This window comes from Periplaneta americana, chromosome 15 (assembly GCF_040183065.1).
Source record: "Periplaneta americana isolate PAMFEO1 chromosome 15, P.americana_PAMFEO1_priV1, whole genome shotgun sequence".
Taxonomy (NCBI): Eukaryota; Metazoa; Arthropoda; class Insecta; order Blattodea; family Blattidae; genus Periplaneta; species Periplaneta americana.
The window spans coordinates 23,114,871-23,141,532 of record NC_091131.1 but is presented as its reverse complement, the minus strand read 5'-3'; the positions used below and the strand labels follow the sequence as shown (position 1 = coordinate 23,141,532).

Genomic DNA, 26,662 nt, shown 5'->3' with positions numbered 1-26,662 from the left:
CTGCGGGCTAAAACAGGGAGATGCATTATCACCTTTACTTTTTAACTTCGCTCTAGAATATGCAATTACGAAAGTTCAGGATAACAGAGAGGGTTTGGAGTTGAATGGGTTATATCAGCTTCTTGTCTATGCGGATGACGTGAATATGCTAGGAGAAAATCCACAAACAATTAGGGAAAACGCGGAAATTCTAGTTGAAGCAAGTAAAGCAATAGGGTTGGAAGTAAATCCCGAAAAGACTAAGTATATGATTATGTCTCGTGACCAGAATATTGTACGAAATGGAACTATAAAAATTGGAGATTTATCTTTCAAAGAGGTGGAAAAATTCAAATATCTTGGAGCAACAGAAACATACATAAATGACACTCGGGAGGAAATTAAATGCAGAATAAATATGGGAAATGCCTGTTATTATTCGGTTGAGAAGCTTTTGTCATTTAGTCTTCTGTCAAAAAATCTGAAAGTTAGAATTTATAAAACAGTTATATTACCGGTTGTTCTGTACGGTTGTGAAACTTGGACTCTCACTTTGAGAGAGGAACAGAGATTGAGGGTGTTTGAGAATAAGGTTCTTAGGAAAATATTTGGGGCTAAGAGGGATGAAGTTACAGGAGAATGGAGAAAGTTACACAACGTAGAACTGCATGCATTGTATTCTTCACCTGACGTAATTAGGAACATAAAATCCAGACGTTTGAGATGGGCAGGACATGTAGCACGTATGGGCGAATTCAGAAATGAATATAGAGTGTTAGTTGGGAGGCCGGAGGGAAAAAGACCTTTGGGGAGGCCGAGACGTAGGTGAGAAGATAATATTAAAATGGATCTGAGGGAGGTGGGATATGATGGTAGAGACTGGATTAATTTTGCTCAGGATAGGGACCAATGGCGGGCTTGTGTGAGGGCGGCAATGAACCTCCGGGTTCCTTAAAAGCCAGTAAGTAAGTAAGTTACAATAAGACTACAAAGACTTCATCACTTTTCAACATAGCCCCATTACGTTCAATGCAAGTGTTCCTGTTATGCTATGTAAATTTCTATAAACAAATGTCTGCTTGTTTCAGGGTGTGGAGTTTGCTGTATTTGTTCATGAATCCCGTGCTCTTACAGAAGGGAAGGAACGTGATGCCAAGGTTTTGGTTATTCCACATAATAATTCTGAAGCGTTTTCTTGATAATTTTATGAGGTAAGAATAAAAGATCAATATTTTAAGTTTTCTCCCCTCTCACCAGTAATTTATATGCTTACACGCAAAGACAGAATTATTTACAAGACTCTGAAATCACATTCCTTTGTTGATTGGTTCTTAGTTTTGCTCTGAACACTGTAATTTATATTTCTGTTTTTAATATAATATGGCTTTGCAGATGTGAGGCAGCTTTGTGAATATTGTTTCATGATACGAAAAATAATTGATATTATTTATGACAGTAAAACATTTTGGTTTATTGCGTCTTAAGAGCAAAATACAAATTGGTATAGGTTTAAATACAGTATCGTATAACTTAATTTGTTTCCTCATTGTTTGTTAGTGATTTATTTGTGTTGATGAGAAATGTGCAGGCATATTGTTGATTGTTGGTTTACGAGATGAAAGTTGTTTAGTTATTTTCTTGTCTTGGTTTCCAAAGACTTATATATTCTGTAACAAAAAGAAGCATGTTGTTACTTATTAGATAAATAAAGATTTGTTATATTATAATATATTTCTTGATTACATGAAAGTTCCTCGTTTGCGCTTCCATTTTGAAATAAGTCATTTGAAAGTACAATTTCTTAAGCATTAAATTCAATCTCTCTCTCTTTTTTTTTTTTTTTTTTTTTTTTTTTTTGCCTTCAAATAATTATTTCTATTTTTGTAAATTTATTTACTTACGACTAAAACCTATGGCTTTAAGATGATATACTGTGTGTTCAGTTCAAAGTGTGTCATGGCTCACTGTATGTCGTCATGTGGCTAGCAGATGAGCCTAGAGAATTCAATCTTCCTTAATTTCCGCAGAGGCGTATTACCTATGTGCCAGAGAAGTTGCCTGGCAAGTACGGCATTCATTCTGAAGAGTACTTACTGATACGCACAGTAATGACGGTAGTGGTAGGAATGTGAACTGTTTGGAAACACGTAATGAGGTGAGTTTTTTTCTTACTGTCGGGATATGGGGAGAGGGTTAAGACAATTACTTACGTATTTGTTGACATTAACTTCGACAGTCAACATGGACACGGAGCATTTGATTTGTGTTGTGGAATGTTGCCATACGCAACCGATGAGAACAGATACCCTGCGTACGACTTGCCCGCGCAAAACACAGTTAGAAAGAGGTTATGGTAGCACATATACCATACAGGCCGCCATCTGTTGGTACGACGTTCAAATTATACTGTACACGTTCTCAAGTTCAGATTGAACGGCTTGATTAATAGGCAACTTCTCTGACATAAAAGCTTAAACTCGCTTCAGATCGCTGACTCACAACAGTGATGTGATGACACACTTTGAAATGAACACTCAGTATATTCTTATATGTATTATATTTAGTTTTCTAGTGTAGTGCAAAGGTAATTCATAAATTAAAGCAGCATTGCTGTGCGATAAGAAGCTACACTGAACTTCATAAGATTCTAGAATCTAGATATTACTTTCATCACTTGGAAGTGAAGGCTAGAGACAGAAAGAAGCAAAATACACGCTGTGGAAATGCATTTCCTTAGGAAGATTAAAGTATGTTCAAGGAAAGTCGTGTAAGAAACAAAGATGTTTAAGATTAACTAATTAGGTACTGCATAATATAGCAGGCATGATAAAAGAAGAGAAAACTGCAGACAGCACATTGATAGGATACCAGCAAGAGTTTTAAAGTAAAGCCTGGAAAGAGAGAGAGAGATGGACATCTGAGAAAAAAAAGTGGAATTGAAGAAAGAATCTGAAGACGAACAGGCATTAATGCCTACTCCCTGAACTGGAGATGAAAGAGTCCACATTAACAGGTAATAGATTCTACTCAACCGGAATTACGAAGCCGTCCAGAAAGTGATTTTCCCTAGGGCCATTTACAGAAAAAAAGCACAATTGCATGGAAAGATTTATTGAAATAGATACAGCAATTGTATGACTTGAGGCTTTCCCGGCGTTTGATGTAGAATAACTCTTCTCGGGTTCTCAGCCAGGTGAGTTGGAGATTTGCTTCCAATCGTTCAACAGCTAGCTCTGCCATCTTCTTCATTCCCTGAAGAAGATGGCAGAGCTAGCTGTCAAAAGTTTGAAAGCAAATCTCCAACTCACCTGGCTGAGAACCCGAGAAGAGTTATTCTAGATACAGCAATTGTTGCACTATTTGTCAACATATCCCCAACTGGAATTGAGACATTTGTCATATAATGGGATCAATTTTTGTATCCTTGTGTTTGTAGAAGTCAGCCGCCTGGGATCGGAACCAGCGTTTGACAGGCGTCTGCACCTCTCTGTCGATCCCATGATATGACAAATGTCTCAATTCCTGTGGGGAATATGTTGAAAAATAGCTCAACAATTGCTTTGTCGAGTATTCAAAGGTAAGTCATGTGTTCCAATTTAAAATGAAGTTGTTTGTAGAATAAAGTAGGTAGAGGGAGAAATAGAGAAAAATATGTGAGGAAGAGAGTGTAGTGAAGTGATGTAGGGTGGGCAAATGAAAAGTGGGGGCAGTAGGGGTGTCGAGGGCGTGAGCCCCCGATTTCATTCATATTTTCAAGTATTATCATGTGTGACGTCATATATTGCATCATCGATCTCCAATTGGTCTGGAAGAACAGTGGCTGAATCTTGGATTTTACTGATGGGTTCAATTAGCAGTCGTAGAAAAGTATAAATTGATCTTCCTCCCAAAAGAACTAGGGCCCTTTTATTATATTTTCCTGTGCTATCTTAAGGTAGGAGGAGGGTATGTTTTCCATTTTCTACATTTCTTCATCTACAATTATAGGGTTTTTTCTTAATAAAGTCATTAATAAAACTACACGTTGTGCAGGTTCAAAAAAATTGGAAATCAATTTGGGGGCCCATTTTGGGGCTATAACTCAAAATTTGCAGTACTTCAAAAAAATTCAAATAATTCCGTCATTTTTGTAGATAGAAGCCTAGTTCTTTCACCATTATGTTCCTAAAACATCATGCTACAAATCTACATGTTGAATTTTTTATATCTTTAGTGGTTTAGCTCCTATCATAACCCGAACTTTACTTTTCAAAAAACAAAATTGTTGAAAATTAAAAATTTTTTTTTTTTCAATAACTGTTGCTTGGATAAAAAATTCATCAGACAGAAACAAGCTTCACATATTCATGGATACACAGTAAAAATTTCATAATGATAGGAGCTAAACGCCCAGACTAATTAAACGTCAACTGTGTCAACTTGCAAGGAAAAGCAACTTTAAGAAGAAAGCCTTACGGTATGCTGACATCATAGTCCTGGAAGTGGATGTTAGTGTTGAGTCATAATCCTCATAAAAGCAGACATTGAAGTTTTCACTCATAGTAGACCCATTCTGCTCTTACCTTGTATCTCCCGCTTGCTCTCAGGATTGCGTTTCTCAGCCTCTTTGATGCAGTGAGCTGCTTCATCATCTTCTCCGATTTCGTGATGTGCTCGAGCTTTATACAACCAGGCCTTTAAATTGTTCTCATTCACTTTGTGTGCCCATTCACAGTCGGATATGGCACGAGAATACAGTTGAAGGTTCAGACAGGTCAGAGCTCTGTTAGTGTAAAGAAGGCAGCTGTCTCTGACTTGTTCAATTGCCTAAAATTAGAGATAGCCAGTGGATTATAAATGTATGTGTGTATTTGTCACATCCTGGCAGGGGCAGCTTCCGAAGGGGGGCTGCGGAGCTGCAGCACCTCCAGACATTTGTGGCTCTTGTTTCGTTTTATGTTGTGAAATACATTTATTATACAGTCTCTATTTAGCGGCTCGAATTTTTTATAAAATTTCGCTCTCATTGACATAATCGCAATCGTTAGTGAAGTTACTTCCTCTCCTGGTGCTGCCAGAGCGAAACCAGAGACAAGGAATATAGGATGAAGCCACTTCCTCCCCTGGAGTTGCCAGTCTCGTCTCAGATGCTTTGCGCATTAGTTTTACCCCTCCCCCTGCTGCCCCTTGCCGGGAATCCAGAGTTTCCAGACGCTGCAAAATTTGCAGCAGCTTGTCAGTAGCGCGCAGTTTTAAATACATTTTCTTTAATGTTGTGAGTATGACAAATGCAACAATGTTTAATTCTGTACAATATTTACAGTCTATTCAGTTCAGTACCTTAACAATTCAGGAGAAATGTGAAATGAAGTGCCCATCAGTTTAATCTCATAATGGAAAGAGCCGCTAAACAAAATACAAAGGCTCGCATATTTTTTGGTAATTTATTCAGTATCCCTGCATTCTTCTCTCGATCTCCTCACAATCTGTATTAGATTAATGTGTTTCAAAGACAATTCCATCAGCTGGGGCAACAAGATGGAGTTTTAAAATAAGAACAGTAAATATTGTTCATGACAAGAAGGAGCCTTTGCTAGACTGTTTTCAAACCATAATGGAATCTGAAACATCTAACAACATCACAATAAATGAGGCAAGCACGGAACAGTGCACAGTTGAGCAGCGAGATCTGTGAAAATGAAAACCCTAAAAAGCGCTGTAAGGTAGAAGGGATTCGGACAAGGGTTGCGGCAGCCAAGGAAGTGTGTGACCTCATTATCACACAAGCTAACACCCGATTCCAGTTCATAGATCATCTGATATTATCTTGTCTTCTTTGTCAAGAAAAATTTGAATGCTACAAAAGCTCATTTCCTGAAAATGACCTAAATGTATGTGTGAAGCTTTTTCCAATGTTCGATAAAGATAAACTAAAAACGGAACTCACTGTGTTGTATCAGAGCCAAGAATTCAGAAATATCAGTGACGCAGTCAAGCTCTTGCAGTTTCTTCTATCTGAGAACTTGCAGGCCTCATTTTCAGAAGTTGCGAAACTATTACGCATAGCTAACACCATATCAATGACAACTTCCGAACCAGAATGTTGCTTTTCGTGTTTGAAGAGAGTAAAATCCTGTCTTGAAATACAATGAGAGAAGTGACCGCATTAGCTATGTTATCCATTGTAAAGATTATGTTAAACGACATACCGGATTTTAATAAGAAGATGATTCAAAAGTTTGCAACCTACAAGACAAGGCGCATGGAACTAATCTTTAAATAAAATAAGTTGCATGGTTTATTTTTGTATGCAGCCCCCCTTAATTCAATACCCACGAGCCGCCACTGCATCCTGGTCTTATGTCACATGTCTACAAATATGGTGAATTTTATGATCTGGAATTTTGCTTAAAGAACGAAGAGCACCTTGAATTTGGATTACAGGCAACGAAGAGAAGAACAAATGTGAATAGTGAACAGATTCCAAGGGAGAAAAAGATCAGTTTTGCTGAGGGAAGAAATATTTAAGTCGGCCAACAGTCGAGAATAACCACTTAAACCAAGAGAAAGAACAGAAATGGTGGAAAAAAATCATCCCAACTGCAAGGACGGAACATCAGATACATGAAGATGGAAGCAGCGTTAAACTGCAGAGTAAGAGGAATGCAAGTCTGCTAAGAAAACACTTGAATGTGAGGATGAGTGGCACAAGTAGCATGGGAAAAGGAAAGAAGAAGAGTGATGGGAAAAAGCTAATCCATGAGTCGAGATGTGAAAATGGGGGAGGAAATGACAGTATTTTTTATTTTAGTAGGTTATTTTACGACGCTTTATCAACATCTGTAGTTATTTAGCGTCTGAATGAGATGAAGGTGATAATGCTGGTGAAATGAGTCCAGGGTCCAGCACCGAAAGTTACCCAGCATTTGCTCATTTTGGGTTGAGGGAAAACCCTGGAAAAAACCTTAACCAGGTAACTTGTTCTGACCGGGAATCGAACCTGGGCCACCTGGTTTCGCGGCCAGACGCGCTGTCCATTACTCCACAGGTGTGGACTGAAATGATGGTAATAAGGGTGGGTTTGAAAGAAGTAATTTAGAAGACTCTAATGCAGTGTCTGTTGGGGATTTTAAAGATTTTAGAAGCATGATGGTAAAAAAATTGCAGGAATTAAATCAAACGTTAAGTGAGTCGTGGGGGATAACGAAAATTGGTGAAAAATATGTGGGGGAGACGAGATTGATTAGTATAAGGAAAACAAACAAGTGAAGAAAGTGCAAGCTACGAAGAGGGGGGAGGAGTGGTCAGTGAAAGAGGTAGAGAGTAGTGTTGATAACGACCTGTTTTACTAAGGTAAAAAAAAAGACTAGTGAATAGTATTTTTCGAGTTAATGAGTGACCAATATTATTTATTTATTTATTTATTTATTTATTTATTCGTTCATTCATTCATTCATTCATTCTGGTGTAGTTAAGGCCATCAGGCCTTCTCTTCCACAACACCAGGAAATATTGGTGAACTAGTAAAAGATCAAGAAAAGAGTAAATGGAAAGATTAATATCAAGACATCAGAGTAACGAAGGTGTGAATAGTAGGAATTATTGATGGTGCACATAAGTTATTATAACGAATAGAGAACTGAATAATGAATCGGCTGTAGAAGTGAACTGGTAGAAACAGTAAGCTATATGCGAACTTGTAAATAAATAATGAATAACAGACACAAAGTAGGATAAGTATTAAATAGACGATGGACTGAACAGCAAAAGAGGAGATAGCTAGTGGGATTAGGGTAGTTTTAATAAAGTGTAAGTACTGCAAAGAAATGTTATTGTAATGATTGTTAATGGTGGCACCGTATATATGAAAATGTGAGGACCACCATTACATGTAAGAGATGCTGTGACGAAATATATATCATATTATAACATTATGTTTTTTTTTTTCTAATGCCAGCAAGTTGTCTTTCGAAATTTTTGGCCTTCTCTCCTGGTAGTGGTTTAGGTGTAACCCACTTCTGAGGTTGCACCGTCTAGAAGGCGGAGTTACATTAACCTGATGAGATGAGAGGATAATAATGGTTGTGTAGTGTCAGGAGAGGTCTTAAATCTAAACTTAACATAAATTCCACACCAACCGGTTTAACCGGAAATCAAACCTGGGACCTCATGAACTGAAGCCAGAAACTCTGACCAATAGACCATGAGGCTGGCCATGTTAACCATATAAACATGTCGTGAAAATACTTGTGAATGACTGTATCATATCCCAGATCTTTCAGCAGACAAAATTAGCAAACCCTCTACTGCCTACACGTGGTGATAGACAGTGGAAGGGGTGATGTATTACTCTTAATACAAATATTACCATTGCTTAGAATACCAAAGGAAATTGTAGTATCAGTACATACAATTTTGTCAAGGGTAAAAATTTCTTTTCTGATAAAGAAGTGATGAACTACAGAACGAAATGCATATTATTGACATTGTTGCATTTGTCAGCCTGTCATTGTGTTGTTGTTAATTAGTCAACTGTCCGAAGACAAGTTTGAACCTCATAAGTGTCGAACTTTTATGCATTAATAAATTAGGAGACAAAAAATTATTATCATTAGAATTTTTATTTTTACGAAGACTAAGCACACACTGTCTCAAGACTTTTTTAACCAGCATTGACCTTCCATCCACCCAGTAACTTTTGAATGTGGAACAGAAAGAAAGTAACCTCACCGTATAGAATAAAACATCCTCTGAGAAGAAACACAACTATCTTGCTTACTATCTTGTTGGTGAAACTTTCAGTGCCTTATTTTTCTCACCTTATTATAGTAATCCAATGCCTTCTCATAATCTTGAGCTCTGAAGGCTTCATTGGCTTTCTTCTTGTATTCATCAGCAATTGCTTTGCGCTCTTTTCTGTCAGCAGCCCGTGCCTTTACATCTTTTTCTATGTGAGCCATAAATGCTTCTGCGAATTTTAAAAACAATAATTTAACAATAGGGATATCTTATGCGAAGTTTTACCGTTAGATGGCAGGAGCGTTCCATGCGGCACAGGGCTATATTATGTCGTATGCTACAGTTCATTACGTTCTCCCGCTTATTGGTTTTCTGTGCGTGTCAAAATTATATTTATAATTATTTTTTATAAACTGGTATAATTTAATGTAATTCAGTATTTTCTTACCTCACAGTCTAATTTAATTTACAATAAATAATAGCGTAAACTTCTATAATACCAAGCTATTCCTTGTAAGAGATGGATGGGGAAATCTGTAGTATAAAGAATATAGATAGGCCTACGAGTAAATTGAATGTTCATGAACCTAAATGAGAACTTTGAGAATGAGGTGCACGAATAAAAAGAAGAAGGATCTTTGTTGAAGGTGAATATTGCCTCTTTAACCATAAGTACTGTAAGTACTGTACGCAATAAACAGGATATGCAGCCACCACTTTTATATAAGTAAAGGACTATCGGGCTTCAATTCTGTTACTTTTTTGTCTAGTTGCAGAAAGATCAAATGCAATTTTTAATAGGATAATACAATATGACCGCAGTAGTATCATGATTATTCGTGCGTTTTGTAGGTTAAGGACATACAGTTTAGAATACTATGTATGATGAGTTTGAAAATTTGAAGTTAAAACATGGTTTCAATAGTTACATAGACTGAATTATTTATAGGCTTATATATATTTTTTTTTCACTGCAGATCGTCCTAGATAATAAACATTCCAGTTCATCGAGAGTTTACTGTAGGCCAAGTATTGTTCCATTGTAAAATTCAGACGTAAACTTCGGGAACTCCTACAAGTACTGCATACAGTCTAAGTTAACGTAGCTTGCTGTCGATGTTGCATATGTTTTTATTAACATTTTTTTCTTTGCACTCTTCCAAAATGAAACTGTAGCCAGCAATTCCTTATTTGTAGTAGTTCTTTTTGTTTAATAGGCGCAATTTAATTAGTTGTATTTTTTTAAGATTGAAAGCATAGGAAATATTTAGAATCTTGCGAGACCTGATTGAAGGCAAAAAGCTTTCCCTGGTTTTCACATATAGAAACACAACAAAAATTTCGCGTTTTGAGCTGTTTTTAAGAGTATTTAATATACTAATGTACTACGTAAATTCTCAATGTTTATATATTGGAAAATAAATGCACACACAAAGCACATCCCTCAAAGTACACGTGCGCTGTCTGTTGGTGCTAGTTCAGGATATCCCTATAGTACGATGAGAATAGCAGGGGAAAGTCAAAGTATGCAAAGAAAACCTGCTCTACAATCGATTGTTTACCAAGATTTCATAGAATAAGCCTGAATTCGTACTTTGGTTCATAGTAAAAAGTCATCAGCTAAATTAATACGGTTGGGCTGCTTCAGTAAAGTATAAGGCTGGGTGCACACAGAATCAGATGTGGCTCGTTGTGATGCAACATTTTGTCTGATGATACTTGTCTCCCATTTATTTCTTGTGATGGAGTGCACACAGAATCAGACACGACAAGACGGTCGCGAGCAGACATAGGGAGACAACATTGGATAACTGCTTGAACTTGGTCACTAGCAGACGGTCTGATGACTGCAGCATACTGCGCATGATTGAGTAGCCCTGTCCACGATTACACACCTCCACTATCTACAGATACTATTGTTGTGTAGTGCATATTATTCAGAATGGAGCTCGATGTGGATAAATTAGTTGTTTCAGTACAGAAAAGATACATTCTGTACAATCCCACTTTGAAACAATATCACGACAATAATGTAGTTCCAAAAAACATGCCAGAAATTTCAAATGAGATGAAAACACCAGGTGAACAATACTCTAACAATTAATAATAATTTGTAGTAGATCTACTTCTCTGCTTTATATTATCACTCATTATTAATTTAATAATATGTTTTATGCTCGACCATGCCAAAATGTAGTAATTATACACCTGGTAGCAGCCCTTTAATGGACCTCATTAAAGTACACCTATTCATTAAAGTTCAGGTGTTCCACCAATCAGAAAATACCATTGTAGCAATACGAAATCGCAAGTATCGATTATTCTCGGATATGCAATCGAAAGACATCAATAAATCACCTATATTTGAAATAAAGTCAGTTCTGTTACTATAATAATTAGCGTTAATTGTAAATAGTATTCAAATAAAGTCAATTTGTCATCTCGTTTTTCAATGTCTAATTCAATTTCAAGGTGATATCAAGATTAATGTTTATTTTACTCTCTAGATTATATCAAGGTCAATGTCGTCATTTGTTTCTCTGAAGAAATCAATACTTTCGCGTCTGCGCACATCTCACAATTTACGAGGTATTGCACAAGGTCAGTTCCGCTCCTCAGTCAGATAAGAATAACATGAATACTTATGAATAATTTCAAGTTTGAAATATGGTCGAGCATAAGAAGTCGTATGAAACTTGACTATAATGGTAATTAAGACGCTCGTATGAAAATTACGAAACTCGCTTGCGCTCGTTTCATAAACATACTCGCGTCTTAATTACTACCATTATAGGCTCGTTGCATAATGTACTATTTCATTATTGAGACTCGTGAAGTAGTCATAAACATACAAAATGACGTTTGTGCACTACATTAGTAATAATTTAATTTTAAGATGCTTTCACTTGTATAGACTTTTAGGCGTTCTTAGGAAATAATAACCAAATACAATAGAATTTCTTATATAGATAGTCCTCATTCATTGACGCCATTTTTTTAGGGTAGTGCAGTTTTCTAAACCCCCACAATCAGCAGATCAATTGTCACGAGCAGATAGTGTTAAGCTGTCGTGAGGCGTTGACAGACACTAAAAAGCAAAAGTCACATTACGAAGAGCCACGCCGCAGCCGATTCTGTGTGCATTCGGCCGAAGTATTAAAACAGATGTAACGGATAACCTGGAATAAATGTCTAATGTTCAGTGAACAGTAGAAAAGGAAGATTATGATGCTGTATTGTAACTGTCTTACCAGGTGATGCTTCATTATTCTGCATTGGATTGCTTTCAAATGCTTTCTTGTTAATTACAGTTTTATTTGTTTTGATTTTAAGTCCATCAGAAGTAATTTCGCATTTTTCATCTGAATTCCGTAAAAAGAGGTCAGCCTTCTGAATGGCTTTTCCTGCAACATTCCGATCTTTCGATGTCAGACCCTTCATAATAGAACCTGAAAATGTGATTCTTTGTTGACAAAAATAAATCGAAAGTAAGTCATAGTAATTCATACAGTACAAATATTTTAATTAAAAAAATGTCGAACTTACTTTGTGAAACAATGAGCAACGACTGTCTCTACATAATACAAAATATTTGAAGAGTCCACTGCAAGAATGATGGATGTCACTTTCTTGTCGAAAATGAACCAAGACTGTCAATGCATAGCTTAAGACATATAGAATGTACATAGAGAGTTATATGGCATTAACACTGATAGTCATTGTCCAGTAATGATCGGAAAATCACAGTTAAGCTTTGAGCGCTAAGCATTTCAAACTTTCAATTGCTTCTCCTGCAAAATGTATTCCAAATGACATCCATCATTCTTGCAGTGGACTCTTCATTTTATAATTAACTGCAATATAGTTGAATTTTTTAATATACTGTAATTCTGAGACTGACTAAAATCACAGTCTAGTATAGACAGTCACGAAGCTTGAGTTGTTGAAGGTACTAGAAACAATAGACTGTGCCAGTACTATTTCGCATTGTCTATGATGAGGCGATAGTAGCGATCCTAGTGGTTAGCAACTATCTGTTATGCATATTCCCTACATATTGAGCTAAATTAAATATCATAATATCCACTTAACTTCCAATTTATAAATGATGATGATGATGATGATGATGATGATGTTGATAATAATAATAATAATAATTAGGTACTCAATTGGACATTTGACATTATGGCTTCTTATTATTGAAAATATTGGTAATGATAATATTTCATTTTTGTAAAACAAAAGAGAATTTTAGATGAAGGTTTTTGTTATATACTTACTAACTTCTTCAACCTTTTGAAGAAAATTATCATATTCTTCTTTCATACTGATATAATCTCTCAGTGACTATGCTGATGATGCACTGTTCTAGGCGTTCTAGAATTGTATTTTTGCGAGTCTGTTTACATGTAACCATGGCAACGGATATGCTTTTTGTATCCTTCTTCAACATTCTCCATTCTTCATTAAGGAAATGACTTCAGCTTGTATTGATCCACTCGTAAATAGGTTTATTTATGTTCTGAGCAGAATTATGTTCTACAGATGGGTTGTTACAACAATGTCTAAACATCAGTATCTCAAAGACAATATAGTTTGCCTATTTCATTCTATTATGTCCTACGGAATAATATTTTGGGAAAATTCTGCAGATAGTTCTTATTACAAAAAAGAACAATAAACTAATAGTTGGAGCAAAGAATCGTGTAGATCGTTTTTTTTTTTAATTAGAGATTCTGACCTTAACAAATCAGTACATATACTCTTTAATAAATTTCCTCTTATGTAATAAAGAGAATTTTCCAGCTTATTCAGCCATTCATAATATAAATACCCGCAGAAAGAATGATTTTCATATGGCTTACTAAGAAATGTTATAGATTAACCTTTTCCCGTTGATGAAATGCAGAAAATACAACGTCTTCAGGATTGGGAGAAATACAACTCATAACAATCCCAGCAAATAGCATTTCTTGTCATCTTAATATGAAGGTAGACTTCGAAACTTCATAATTTTTTTTAATCAGAAATAGAAAATATCCTATCTTAATCTTTTCTTCGTATTACAGGAGAACTGAGCTGTGTAAGTACTCTAATTTTCTTTAAAATCTGTTGTGGCAGTACGGTGTAAGGAACTGGCATGGCAAAAAAGAAGCATGAAAAACATTTCAGAAAACTTTAATCAATTGTATATTTTAAAATCAAAATACATGTTTAACACGAGTTTCCAAAATGTAAATATAGACTAAATGTGAAAAATTAATTTCATATTTGAGCATTATTTATATAAAATATAAATGGAAATTACAAGATAACAATTTATGCAGATATCAGACTTCCAGTGTATAATGTGGATTCTCAGTTATCTGTTAAGTCTATAAAATAATTAAAATCCACACATTCCTTTAATCAACTTGGACGGTTGCAACATAGGAAGATGCCATTACAAATACACAAAATCGCCCATTTTGTTGTCTGTGTATTCTCAGTGAAAAAAGTAGGAGGAAAATGTTGTTTAACACAAAATGAATTTAATTTATTATTATTTGTATCGGGTATGAAATTAAAGATACAAAGTTACAGTCCAAAGTAGAAGAATGTATGGGAAGTGGCGACTTTTTTAACGTAATTCATTTTGGACGGAAGTAACACAGTGGAAGATACCATATAGGTTAACTGACCATAATAAAATAATGTCCTTACTACGCTAGTTTGCAAATAACACAATATTATGAGTAAAATAAAACTTTTGTTCGAGTAATGACTTTTTATATTATGATACACATCTCTTCTCTCTTTTCTGCAGTATGAATGTTTTTTGAGATTCACAAATTAAAATTCACTGCTTGCACAAAACGTTGAACAGGAATTGCTGTAGAGAGATTTTTTCATAATACAAAAAATTGTTTCTGGTATAAAAACGTTAAAAGTATAAAAATATCACATTTTTTACAAAAATTCTTAATGTGTAAAACATTATAGCACAATTCTTAAAAATAGAACATACATAGCATGTATACTATCAGTCATTATTATTTGTAATTTACTTTCCCAGCTATGGCTTATCATTTGGAACCAGAGGGTCCAGCCCCATGAACTGCCAATTAAAACGCTCAGTATCAATTGAAGTTTTGAGAATGAGATAGTCCAAAGCCACACTTTTAACAAAAATGTTTTTTGTGCAAATTCATTTCTTATACATATGAGGAAGCTGCCAGTAAAATATTACAAAAATTACTCAAGAAATGACGTATGTATACGCCAAAGAAATTATGATGCAGCACCTAATAGCATTGGACTCTGAACCTTTAACATGCTCTCCTGTAAAATTATGTCTGTGTGGTTTAGGACTATATTATTCTCACCCCTTCAATTAGTATAATATTTACTTGAATATAAGACAACGTGAAAAAAAATGAGCAAATTGGAAATACAAACTTATATAACATTAGTTGAAAATGTTCTTATATAGGGAAATTATATAGGTTGTATTCTTTAATATTTACAATACCTCATTTACATATCTTTTCTTATGAAATATTCATTTTCAGTTCTTCAGATATTGTACAAATTTAATAAGATATATGGGATGTAGGGTTGCCAGGTCATACGTTTTTTCTGTAAACTTTATGTTTTTTCCTTATACTTAATAGCTTACTTTTTTCTTTTGCCTGTAAGACTATATCATCCTTTATTTCTTTAATCCACACACATCAAAGGACCTTATTTTGAAAGTCTCAGAATATTGCAAACAACTGTGCCAAAAATTCATATATTAAGAACATATTTTTTTTAAATTTAAAATATCACTATCAAAGTTTCAATAGGAAGATATGTCTAATTCAGTAGTGAAAACTTGTAAGTAATGTTCTGAACAATTAATAAAAAATAAATAAATAGAAAATTTTTTCATTGTTGGATACATTCTTTTAACAGTTCATTAATCATGGATTAACGTTATAACTTTTTTATTGTGTTAATATTATAAAAAAATACCTGGCTGACTATTTTCGACGTGTTGTCCGTCATTGTCTGAAACCTAGTGAGGTCTAGCACTATCTCTTTTGCCCTGTTGTGGTGGAGTGTGTTCATGATTGTGTCGAAAAGAGTGTGTTTTTTGAAATTCAGTTGAGTGTTCGTTTAGGATGTACTGTGGGTGTGTTTTTGTATGTTTGTAAAGTTCATATTTTTCTAGAATGTAAAGTTTCCGGTCTTTGGGCTGGATATGTAGTATTTTCATGTTTATGTCTATGTTGCTGTAGTTGTGATTGGAGTTTGTGATGTGTTTTGCATAGATTGAATTGTTGTGTGGTTTGGTTATGGCTGTGATATGTACCTTGTAACATATTTGAAATGATCTTCCAGTCTGAAAATTTCTAGTCTTATATTCATGTAAATATAGTATAAGTAATGACAAAGACATAAAAATATTTAAATTCCCACTTGATGTTGAATACAAATATATACATTAGCCATATTTCAATTCTGTACACACGACAAACCTGGCCTCATATTCCCAATTTGTAAATATGCTTAGTTACCATTTATAATTATCACATTTTATTTTGTTTTACAGGTTGTGAATTGCTAAACTATGTAGTTTTCTAGTCTGCTAATAAGAACACATACATTTAAAAAAATATACATCAGTAAAAGTTGCTTCATAATAAATTCATTTGTAGATATTCACTTGTTCGACCTTACATCTTGCTGTGAATATTGTAACAATCATTTTTATGCTCTCAACAAATCTAAGATTCATATTCCTCTAATTATTATAGCACTGAACTAGTCTTGCATTGAATTAAAGACCACTAATTTTGTTCATTATGTGCAGTACCTGGCCTCATTACAATGAACAGCTAGGTATTTTCTTGTTAGCATTCCTGGGGGAGGGAGAGGGAGGGGAGACAGGGTAATAAAATCACTACATACGTCAGTTGTGTATGAGTGGATATGCTTCTTTAAGAACTTTTGGACCAATAGTTCCATTGTCATGAAATTTTGTACAGACATCATGTCACTAATGGACATATCGATGTCATCTTTCATATCCAGACATCTGAAATACTTAATGCAAAAGTCGAATTTCTTTGTGTTATTATTAATGAAAAATTTATGCAAAAATGACTAATTAAAGAAATGAAGAATGATAATATGATGGTGATGTGAATATTAATATTAATATCAATTATGATTATTATGATTATTATTATTATTATTATTATTATTATTTTTGTTATTATTATTATTATCATTATTATTATCATTATTATTATTATTATTATTATTATTATTACTACTACTACTACTACTATACACAGCCAAATTAAATTCGATATCATCATGTATACATTGTTTGTTTGAAAATTGTAGATCAGTGAGAGAGTGTGGAAGTTATATTTGAACAAATGTTAAACTGTGCACTCTTCAGTCTTAATTTTTTGTACATTATAGATTAGTATTATAAACACTTTTGTGTAACTTTATCAAGAATGAAAAATGACAAGTTGGCAGACTGTTCAAATGTAACAGTTTTGCTGACTGTCACTTGAGTATTATATCCAGGCAACTGAAATTTGATGACGTTAAAGTCAATTCAGTATATATGTCCAGATACAAGAAGTTGTCAGTTACGGTGAACAGTATGAAGGACTCGAGACTATGATCTCTACTGATAACATGGATTCTTAAAATAACAGTAAAATAATGATACAAAAAAAAATACTTTGAATGACAAAGTTACCAGTCGTGTCAGCAAATTTGTAAACATGTAACCGAAGCAAAAATTCGCCAAAATCCAGTCATCTTTATATCTTTTTTTCTATGAAAGTATGGGATGTACACATGTGTGCATTATAATATGGCTAGGTACTGATGGTCAGAAACTGACATATCTGTCTGGACACTAGAACGTTGAAATCTGTGTCGAAATAAGCATAATTAAGGAGAGATATTCATTCATCAAGACATCTTCATTTCCCACAATAGTCACGTATGGCACAAGAAGACTCCATACAGTGGCGTAGCCAGCGGATGGGCCAGGTGGTCCCAGGCCCACTCAAAAAATATGCGAAATTTGTGTTTTTTATTGAAAATGCTCAACATTAAAACTAAACCTTGGATTCAGAGCAATAGTTACAGTCGATAGCATTAAGGTAAGAAGTAAAAAATGCGTTCATTTCTTCAAGAGCCAATTTAACTGTATTGGATTTGACCTAAAAATTGTCTGGCAGTGATAAAAAGAAGGAAGCTGTGGAGGCTACTGGATTGTTACATCGGAAAGAAAAATTTGACACCTTATTTTATTTGGTATGTTTAGACGATATTCTTGCTCTTGCAAATTCATTATCGGAAGCACCTCAGTCTCCAAAAATGGATATTAGTAAATGTTCGTCCTTCATTAAGGCAATGATATAAAACTTTTCAAAGCTCTGAAACGAAGAAAAATTCGACAATCATGTCAAGCACAAGGCTTTGTAATCTAGCAATTCTATCCATTGAGAGGGAGAACAGTTGGGATTTGTTGAAGGACCCATCATCAGCGATCAACAGATTCGTTGCTAGAAATCTCGTCAGCTCCAGTTCACCTTATGAAGCGTTTGTATAGATATGCCATGCATGATTGTTTATCATAATTTTGCGTGTTATTAAATAAGACTTCCGAGAATGAGTTTCAAGAGAGTTGATGGCAGCGGCATTGTCAGGAGATGGGTCAGGTACTTTCTATCTAAACCCTGCATATCTGGCCCACCCAAAATAATTAATCTGGCTACGCCACTGACTCCATATACGATGCATGAGAGCTTACAGTAACGGTGATGAAGTATCGTTATGTGGGCTGATATGTTTAGTACTAAATTAGTATCTATCAGTACCGTATCTGTGGAGCCTCAATAGATCGACTGGCTTATACAAATTGTCTTATAAATTTCCTCCCTGCTTTGCTATAAAACATAATTACTCTTGGTAATTCAGGACAACCTTATGAACACTTCGTAACATCTAGAAGAGAGTTCAGCACATTTTTTTTCCAAATAATGGACTGACCTAGAGATGGAAGAGCATCTCAGACTGACATTCCTGGGTTTGGTGCTAATGTAAATCTTAGAGAGCCACAGGCATAGCTCAGTCGGCTGAGACACTTTCCTTCTGTTCTGGAGTTGTGCTTGAGCACAGGTTCGATTCCCACTTGGGCTGATTACCTTGTTGGGTTTTTTCCGAGGTTTTCCCCAACCGTAAGGCAAATGCCAGGTAATCTATGGCAAAACCTCGACCTCGTCTCGTCAAGTACCATCTCGCTATCACCAATCCCATCGACGCTAAATAACCTAGTAGTTGATACAGTGTCGTTAAATAATCAACCAAAAAGGAAATCTTAGAGGACACTGTCAATGTTGTTGTTTTCTCTATTTTCTCACTTGAATAAATGTTTTTCACTATGTTTTTAATTTCTACACCATACATGTATGTTTGACATTAGCTGAAGGACTGTTCTGAAAAATAATCAAGATTTGATTTTTTTTATGTCTTACATAATTAATATTTGAGGAGAAAAATTCGCTCCGGCGCCGGGGATCGAACCTGGGTCCTTGGTTTTATGTACCAAGTGCTCTGACCGGACCGAACCTACCTCCTTAAATGTTTTCCTTTTGGCCTGACTCCAAGTTAGGCATATATGTTGACGTATATGTCCAATGTCAACTGCCATTATACTAGGAGCGCACTCAGCTGAATGACTTGTTTGGCCGAGATTCCTCAGTTAAGTGCATGGTAATCTGTACAGAAATATGCACTGATAGCTATGAGAATGTTAAAGATATTTTTTTTTATTAATTTATCCTACAGAATGATATCTGTAATATTGACAATTAATATTTGAGGAGAAAAATTCGCTCCGGCACCGGGGATCGAACCCGGGTCCTTGGTTTTACGTACCAAGCGCTCTGACCACTGAGCTACGCCGAATTCAATCCACAGCACCAGACCGAACCTTCCTCCTTAAATGTTTCCCTTTTGGCCTGACTCCAAGTTAGGCATATATGTTGACGTATATGTCCAGTGTCAACTGCCATTATATTATATCAAATATTAATTGTCAATATTACAGATATCATTCTGTAGGATAAATTAATAAAAAAAAATCTTTAATAGTCTTATGTAATGTTCAGAAGTAAAGTGCGTATCAAATTGAAATTCCTAATAACATCCTAATTTTCGTATGATAACGTCACTTCTTAATTATTGCCTGGGAAACACTTATTTTCCTTATCACACATTTGAGGATTTCTTTAAATTGTACTACATTTATAGGTAACATATGAATAAACTGCTTTGTTTTAATGGAGTATCTTGTGCCATGTAAATGTATGAGAAAATATATCCACATCAACAATCAAGATAAACATAAACAACTAGAATTTGAACTGTTAGATTTTTAATATAAAGTATAGTTGTATTAATAAATAAGGGAACAAATTGTTGTAATGGAGAACACGAATATACAGTTATTACACCAGTCTTAATTGTGGATTTCTTACTCTTTATGGGCCCACATGTTTTATCTGATATGTGTAGAGTCAGTGATTGTTAAAGCCCAGTGTTTGGTCACATTAACACAAGTTAGGTAAGCAGTGACTATATGCTTAAAGTTGTGAGGGTACATCTAGGTACTTCCGCTTCTGTTGTGTATCATATTTGCAGGTACAGTCGGTTGACACAATAAATTGTTCACAGCAGTAAACATGCTTTTAGTAAATGTTTGACATACCAAATAATTTAACATATATCTTATACAACAGGGTATTATTGTAAGGAAAAAGCTTAAAAAATTATATAACAAATCCAAAACTTAACATTACATTTAAATCGATTATTGCGACGTTTTGTTCAGTGATCTCAGGATTGATTCCGCTCAGAAACTACAGCGTGTTCATAACGCGTGCGTCCGCTTCATTTGTAATGTTCGATACTATGATCATATCTCACCTTCTTTCAAGAAGTTATCATGGCTTAGGTTACATGAGAGGAGAAATCTGCACTCACTTTCTCTCTTATATCGAATTATGCACTCTTCATCCCCCTATTATTTATTCGCTCGATTTCATACTCTTTCTCGCTATCATAATATTAATACTCGATCACAACGCGATAACACGCTAGAAATTCCACTTCACGCATCGTCTCTGTATTCCTCATCCTTCACTGTTGCTACCTCTTGTCACTGGAACTCTCTGCCGCCTGAAGTCAAGGGCTGCCGAACATTGAAATCTTTCAAATCCAAGTTAGAAAATTATCTTATGACGAGTTGCCAAACTAACTTACTATTATGACAAGTGTTGTATTGCATGTTTCCACGTATTCACATTTTTTTTATGTTCTAATGATATTCAACTTATTTTATATTTTTGTTTTCATATTTTCCGATAATGTTATATCTCTAATGTGATAAGTTGAGCTATATATAATCTTAATTTTCCTTATTGTGTGTACTTAGAAATATTGTATTCACTGTATACTTTGTACTGCACTATTTTATTACTACTATTATTATTATTATTATTATTATTATTATTACTATTCTTCTTTATTATTATTATTATTATTATTATTATTATTATTATTATTATTATGAATAATTGTCTTTTTTTTTGTATGTCTCATTTATTTTGACCTGCTGTTCACATATTATTATGCTTTTTTCTTTCTTTCTGTATGTTATATATTATGTCTGATTTCTTCTTATTTGTTGTTTATTTTTTATTATTATTATTATCTTATTCAGTTTTGTGTGTAAAATTGTAGTGTAATTTGTTAATTTGTAGTGTTTTTGTAACGCAGTCTTTACTCCTGGTTGAGTGTTAGAGAAGGCCGTATGGCCTTAACTCTGCCAGGTTAAATCATTATTATTATTATTATTATTATTATTATTATTATTATTATTATTATTATTATTATTATTATGAATAATTGTCTTTTTTTTGTATGCCTCATTTATTTTGACCTGCTGTTCACATTTTATTATGCTTTTTTCTTTCTTTCTGTATGTTATATATTATGTCTGATTTCTTCTTATTTGTTGTTTATTTTTTATTATTATTATTATCTTATTCAGTTTTGTGTGTAAAATTGTAGTGTAATTTGTTAATTTGTAGTGTTTTTGTAATGCAGTCTTTACTCCTGGTTGAGTGTTAGAGAAGGCCATATGGCCTTAATTCTGCCAGGTTAAATAAATCATTATTATTATTATTATTATTATTATTATTATTATTATTATTATTATTATTATTATTATTATTATTAAATCAAACAGGAAGCACTGTAGAATTGCAAATTAAAAAAAAAAAAGTTGTACCGATATATCATGTTGAAAGGCAATGCAACAAATAACTTTGTAGAGTCTTCGTGTTTCGAATGAAACATGCCTTCTTCTCCTTATTAGACGATGCTTGCATCCAGAAAACTTCATTTAACCTCCAACAAGAAAATGATACAAATTGAAAATGTGAAATATCAGTTACATCGTCATGCTATTAGATGCCAATGTTCCCACGTAAACGTGACCTATGAATGTCGTAATTATATCTGTTTTTTTTTTTTTTTTTTTTTTTTTTCATCTGGCGAAATCCATATTTTCTTATATGTCATAACTAGGGCTAGGATTTTGATGACCTATAAATCATGAAAAAATGTCTGAAAAACAATGCATTTATGACCTAAAAATCTTTCAAAAATGGCCTAAAAATGATCTTACATAATTGGCTTAGTAGGAAGAGAGGTTTTGTACTAGGCCTACTTAATATTTAGACTAGTAATTAAATTAAATTCTGGTACCAACATTTAAGTTTATTTTATTTTACATTTTTTTTCTAAATAGTACACTTTAATTAATTATTTTACCTGACGTAGTTTCCATGCAGTCCACCACAAAGCCACTCTTATCCGGGACTAGCAGGCATAGTGGAGTCTATATTGAAGGGGTGGTTGGACTGATCCATTACATGGGGTATACTACGTTAAAATGGAAATACATGTGTAGAAAAACGATTAAAATATTATACAAAATAATGGGTATTCATGGACAAAATATATAGAGAAAATATCAAAGGAATTAAACATTATTTTACATTAATAATGGCATCATAATCACAGTTGATTCCCGATTTAGATTGGCAACAGGCCATGACTGTTTGGCCAAACACCTGCATAGAATTGGAATATATCAGTCCCCTAACTGCCCACTGTGCAACTCAAACCAAGAAATGGATTCGAAACACCTGAAAATCTGTGCTTTGATAATATCTTTGAAAAATATTGGAGTGCAAGAGGTCAAATGACTTTATTGTCAAACACCTGGCATTAGAAAACAACAACATTAATAATGGGGATTTATGGTCAAAATTAAATGAAAAAGCCTAAAAAAATGACCGAATAAAACAAAAAATGCTCTTATGAGTTGAAACAGGCAAAAAATGCAAAAAAAATGTCCTAACAAATTATGTCTTAAACACTTAGTTTATCACATAACATATAAATACTAAAGCAGCTATGTTTCTGGCTTACTGGGAAAAAGATGCAATTTCATCAAAATCCTAGCCCTAGTCATAACATCCCTCATGTGAGTTTAAAACATTTTCATAGGAAGGCACAAAATGATGTTTACGCAATGTTATTGCACAAAGAAATTTTCTTTTGTGTATTCTTTTTTTTTTTTAATTCAGTGTCTCAAAATGAAGGTTTTTTGACTTTTTCAAACGAAATATTAGTTAACATCATGTTATACAAGTCATTATAGAAAGTGACCAAGTAGCAGCAACCAAATTAGAAGAGGAAGAAGGTCTGTTTTGAGTTTTCTTCAGAAATGCTTCTATATTTTAATTTGTGTTTTGGTGTTTCAGTGTTTCCTGTATGAAACATCGTTTGTCTGCTTTGATTTTAGAATGGCATAACTGATATTTAACCCATTTGGACTGAAGTATTCATTTCAAACTCTTCTATCAACAACTGAACCTTCAAAAGCTTAGAATTTCTTTCTTTCAGAATAGTCACTACCTTATTCCCCGATATACAATCTTAAATTGATTTTATACTCGACCATGCTGAAATGTAGTAATTATACACCTGGTAGCAGCCCTTTAATGAACCTCATTAAAGTACACCTATTCATTAAAGTTCAGATGTTCCACCAATCAGAAAACACCATTGTAGCAATATGAAAGTGCAAGTATCGATTATTCTCGGATATGCAATCGAAAGACAACTAGCGAAACGTCACAGAGGCTGGAAATCCAATACTGTCACAGAAGGTTATGTTCTGTTACTATAATAATTAGCGTTAATTGTAAATAATATTCAAATAAATTCAATTTATCATCTCGTTTTTCAATGTCTAATTCAATTTCAAGGTTATATCAAGATTAATGTTTATTTTACTCTCTAGATTATATCAAGGTCAATGACATTTGTTTCTCGGAAAAAATCAATACTTTCGCGTCTGCGCACATCTCACAATTCACGAGGTATTGCACAAGGTCAGTTCCGCTCCTCAGTCAGATAAGAATAACATGAATACTTATGAATAATTTCAAGTTAGAAATATGGTCGAGCATAAAAAGTCGTATGAAACTTGACTATAATGGTAATTAAGACGCTCGTATGAAAATTATGAAACTCGCGCTCGTTTCATAAACATACTCGCGTCTTAATTACTACCATTATAGGCTCGTTACATAATGTACTATTATGTGAGATGGGGTGGGTGGAGCGTTGTTTATGAAGTAATAGTGCGATTAAATTTGTAATAGAAGTCGACAACTTCAATCAGCTTAAAAATCAGCGTTAGCATAAACGAAAGGCACTGAAAGCACAACTCGGCTGTCAAGATACTCCCATACTCCACAATATTAATCAGTCACTGAACGTGCTAACCCTGCAATGTGCTGTGCGGTATACTGGGTGTTCAGTTCAAAATGTGTCATGGCTCGCTGTATGTCATGTGGCTAGCCGATGAGTCTAGAGAATTCAATCTTCCTACACTTCCGCAGAGAGAAGTTGCCTAGCAAGTATGGTGTTCATTCTGAAGAGTACACTACTTATCGATACGTACGGTAACGCCAGTAGTGGAAAGAATGTGAACTGTTTGGAAACACGTACTGAAGTGAGTTTTTTTTCTTACTGTCGGGATATGGGGAGAGGGTTAAGACGATTACTTACGTGTTTGTTGACATTAACTTGGACGGTCAACATGGACACGGAGCATTTTGATTTGTGTTGTGGAATGTTGCCGTACGCAATCGATGATAACAAATACCCTGCGTACGACTTGCCCACGCAAAACACAGTTCGAAAGAGGTTATGGTAGCACACAGACCATACAGACCGCCATCTGTTGTTATGACGTTCAAGTTATACCATACACATTCTCAAGTTCAGATTGAACACCTTGATTAATAGGCAACTTCTCTGACATAAAAGCTGAAACTCGCTTCAAATCGCTGACTCACAACAGTGACGTCATGACACACTTTGAAATGAACACCCAGTACTCTGTACACAGACAATCTGTTTCCAAAGGGTCGGTGACCAAACGCTGGGCTCTAGTGATTATAGATTCTGAAGAATGTTTAAGTTGCCACTACTTATGACCATTCTTGCGATGAGTATACATGTGATATTTTGTGTCAAAAAGAGCTCCACAAGTGCAGACGAAAGGTTCTGCACCTGCTTTGTGCATGATGGTAACGTGCGTTCTCAGAGTGGCAGCATCTCTGTAGATCCTCTGGCACTGAGGGCAAGGCCGTGGCTCGTGGAATGCTAGCTTTCGTTTGTGAATGCCTCCACTTCTCTGATCTGTAATCACAGTAGGCAAATGTGACAGTATCCAATACCATGCAGAATGCAATACGTAATTTCACAGTCTCTCACTTTAGTAAGAAATTTTCTGTATACGAGGCACGTCCATAAAGTAACTATCCCACTCGTCCCACAGCTAGCAAACCATATGTTGCGCAAAGCGACTGCGTGTACGTGATAATGTCCTGGCATGGCACATGCGCTAGCAGAACTTCCCGAGTGCTCTCAGTAGCTTCGTTGCATTCGTTGAAGATGGACGTTCCTATTCCAGCTCCCGCCGCATGAAGTGCGGTCAGTGATGAAGTTTTTGAATGCACAGGGCATAGCGCCGATTGAAATTGATCGTCAGCTGTGCCAGGTCTATGGGCCTAACGTCATGAGCAAGCAGATGGTGCGTTGCTCCACAAAGTCGTCTGTGATGATGGTTGACCTCCCACTGCGCTCCTCGTCATGCACATTTTGGCGTCCTGCTGAAAATTGTCTACAGCAGCAACGCACCATCTGCTTGCCCATAGACCTGGCACAGCTGACTATCAATTTCAATCGGCGCTATGCACTGTGCATTCAAAAACTTTATCACTGACCGCACTTCACACTCGGCGGGAGCTGGAATAGGAACCTCCATCTTCAACCAATGCAGCGAAGCTACTGAGAGCATTCGGGAAGTTCTGCTAGCGCATGCACCATGCCAGGACATTACTCTATCACGTACACGCAGTTGCTTCGCGCAACATATAGTTTGCTAGCTGTGGGACGAGTGGGAAAGTTACTTTATGGACGCGCCTCGTACTTGCTGAACAAAAATATTTAAGTTTTCTCTTAAAGATATATTTTTTCCTTGGAGTAGCTAAAAATGTACGAGTAGATATGATCTTTAAAGTGTTTTTGTTTTGTTAATGACTGAATACAAAGCTATGGTATTCCACGCTTATAATATCATTTGAATCACAGTGAAGAGTACAACAAATTTATGGAACTAAATACAGGGTATCCCATTAAAAAAAAATAAACATAACTTTGTGCTACCAATATTACAAATTTCTGCAACATTCTGTATAATTGCCAACTACTCCAAATGGTAGACTTCGGTCAATCCTCTAACTTAAATACATAA

At 34.9% G+C, this 26,662-nt stretch overlaps 3 protein-coding genes across 5 annotated transcripts in view; 1 reads left to right on the top strand and 2 right to left on the bottom strand.

The window, feature by feature from the left end:
* The window catches only part of LOC138714733 (UPF0415 protein C7orf25 homolog), a 397,014-nt gene extending 395,308 nt beyond the window's left edge, over positions 1–1,706 (top strand). For all 3 annotated transcript variants that reach the window (XM_069846832.1, XM_069846831.1, XM_069846833.1), the window contains one exon: positions 1,068–1,706. In XM_069846832.1, coding sequence (XP_069702933.1) covers positions 1,068–1,178 — 111 coding nt within the window. In that variant the 3' untranslated portion in view covers positions 1,179–1,706. The remainder of the gene's footprint in view (positions 1–1,067) is intronic.
* Positions 1,520–21,223, bottom strand: LOC138714734 (tetratricopeptide repeat protein 12-like). Its single transcript, XM_069846834.1, has 5 exons — positions 12,978–21,223; positions 11,949–12,146; positions 8,778–8,926; positions 4,542–4,785; positions 1,520–1,646 (listed from the first exon to the last, which is right to left on the bottom strand). The coding sequence occupies exons 1-5, from the start codon at positions 13,021–13,023 to the stop codon at positions 1,606–1,608; spliced, it is 678 nt and encodes a 225-aa protein (XP_069702935.1). The 5' UTR covers positions 13,024–21,223; the 3' UTR covers positions 1,520–1,605.
* Positions 21,224–22,307: 1,084 nt separating this feature from the next.
* Positions 22,308–26,662, bottom strand: part of LOC138714731 (protein abrupt-like) — a 76,130-nt gene continuing 71,775 nt past the window's right edge. The window contains exon 7 of the mRNA XM_069846828.1: positions 22,308–25,545. Within this exon, the coding sequence (XP_069702929.1) occupies positions 25,331–25,545 (215 nt within the window). The 3' untranslated portion in view covers positions 22,308–25,330. The remainder of the gene's footprint in view (positions 25,546–26,662) is intronic.

What these genes read in the sequence shown, in the direction of transcription:
- LOC138714734 (XM_069846834.1), bottom strand. Translation starts at nt 13,023, where the DNA reads ATGAAAGAAGAATATGATAATTTTCTTCAAAAGGTTGAAGAAGTTA. An exon ending in GAATAATGAAGCATCACCTG is followed by an intron (nt 8,927 to 11,948) that starts GTAAGACAGTTA and finishes TAAAATTCGCAG; the next exon opens with AAGCATTTATGGCTCACATA. An exon ending in CATTGGATTACTATAATAAG is followed by an intron (nt 4,786 to 8,777) that starts GTGAGAAAAATA and finishes CTCTAATTTTAG; the next exon opens with GCAATTGAACAAGTCAGAGA.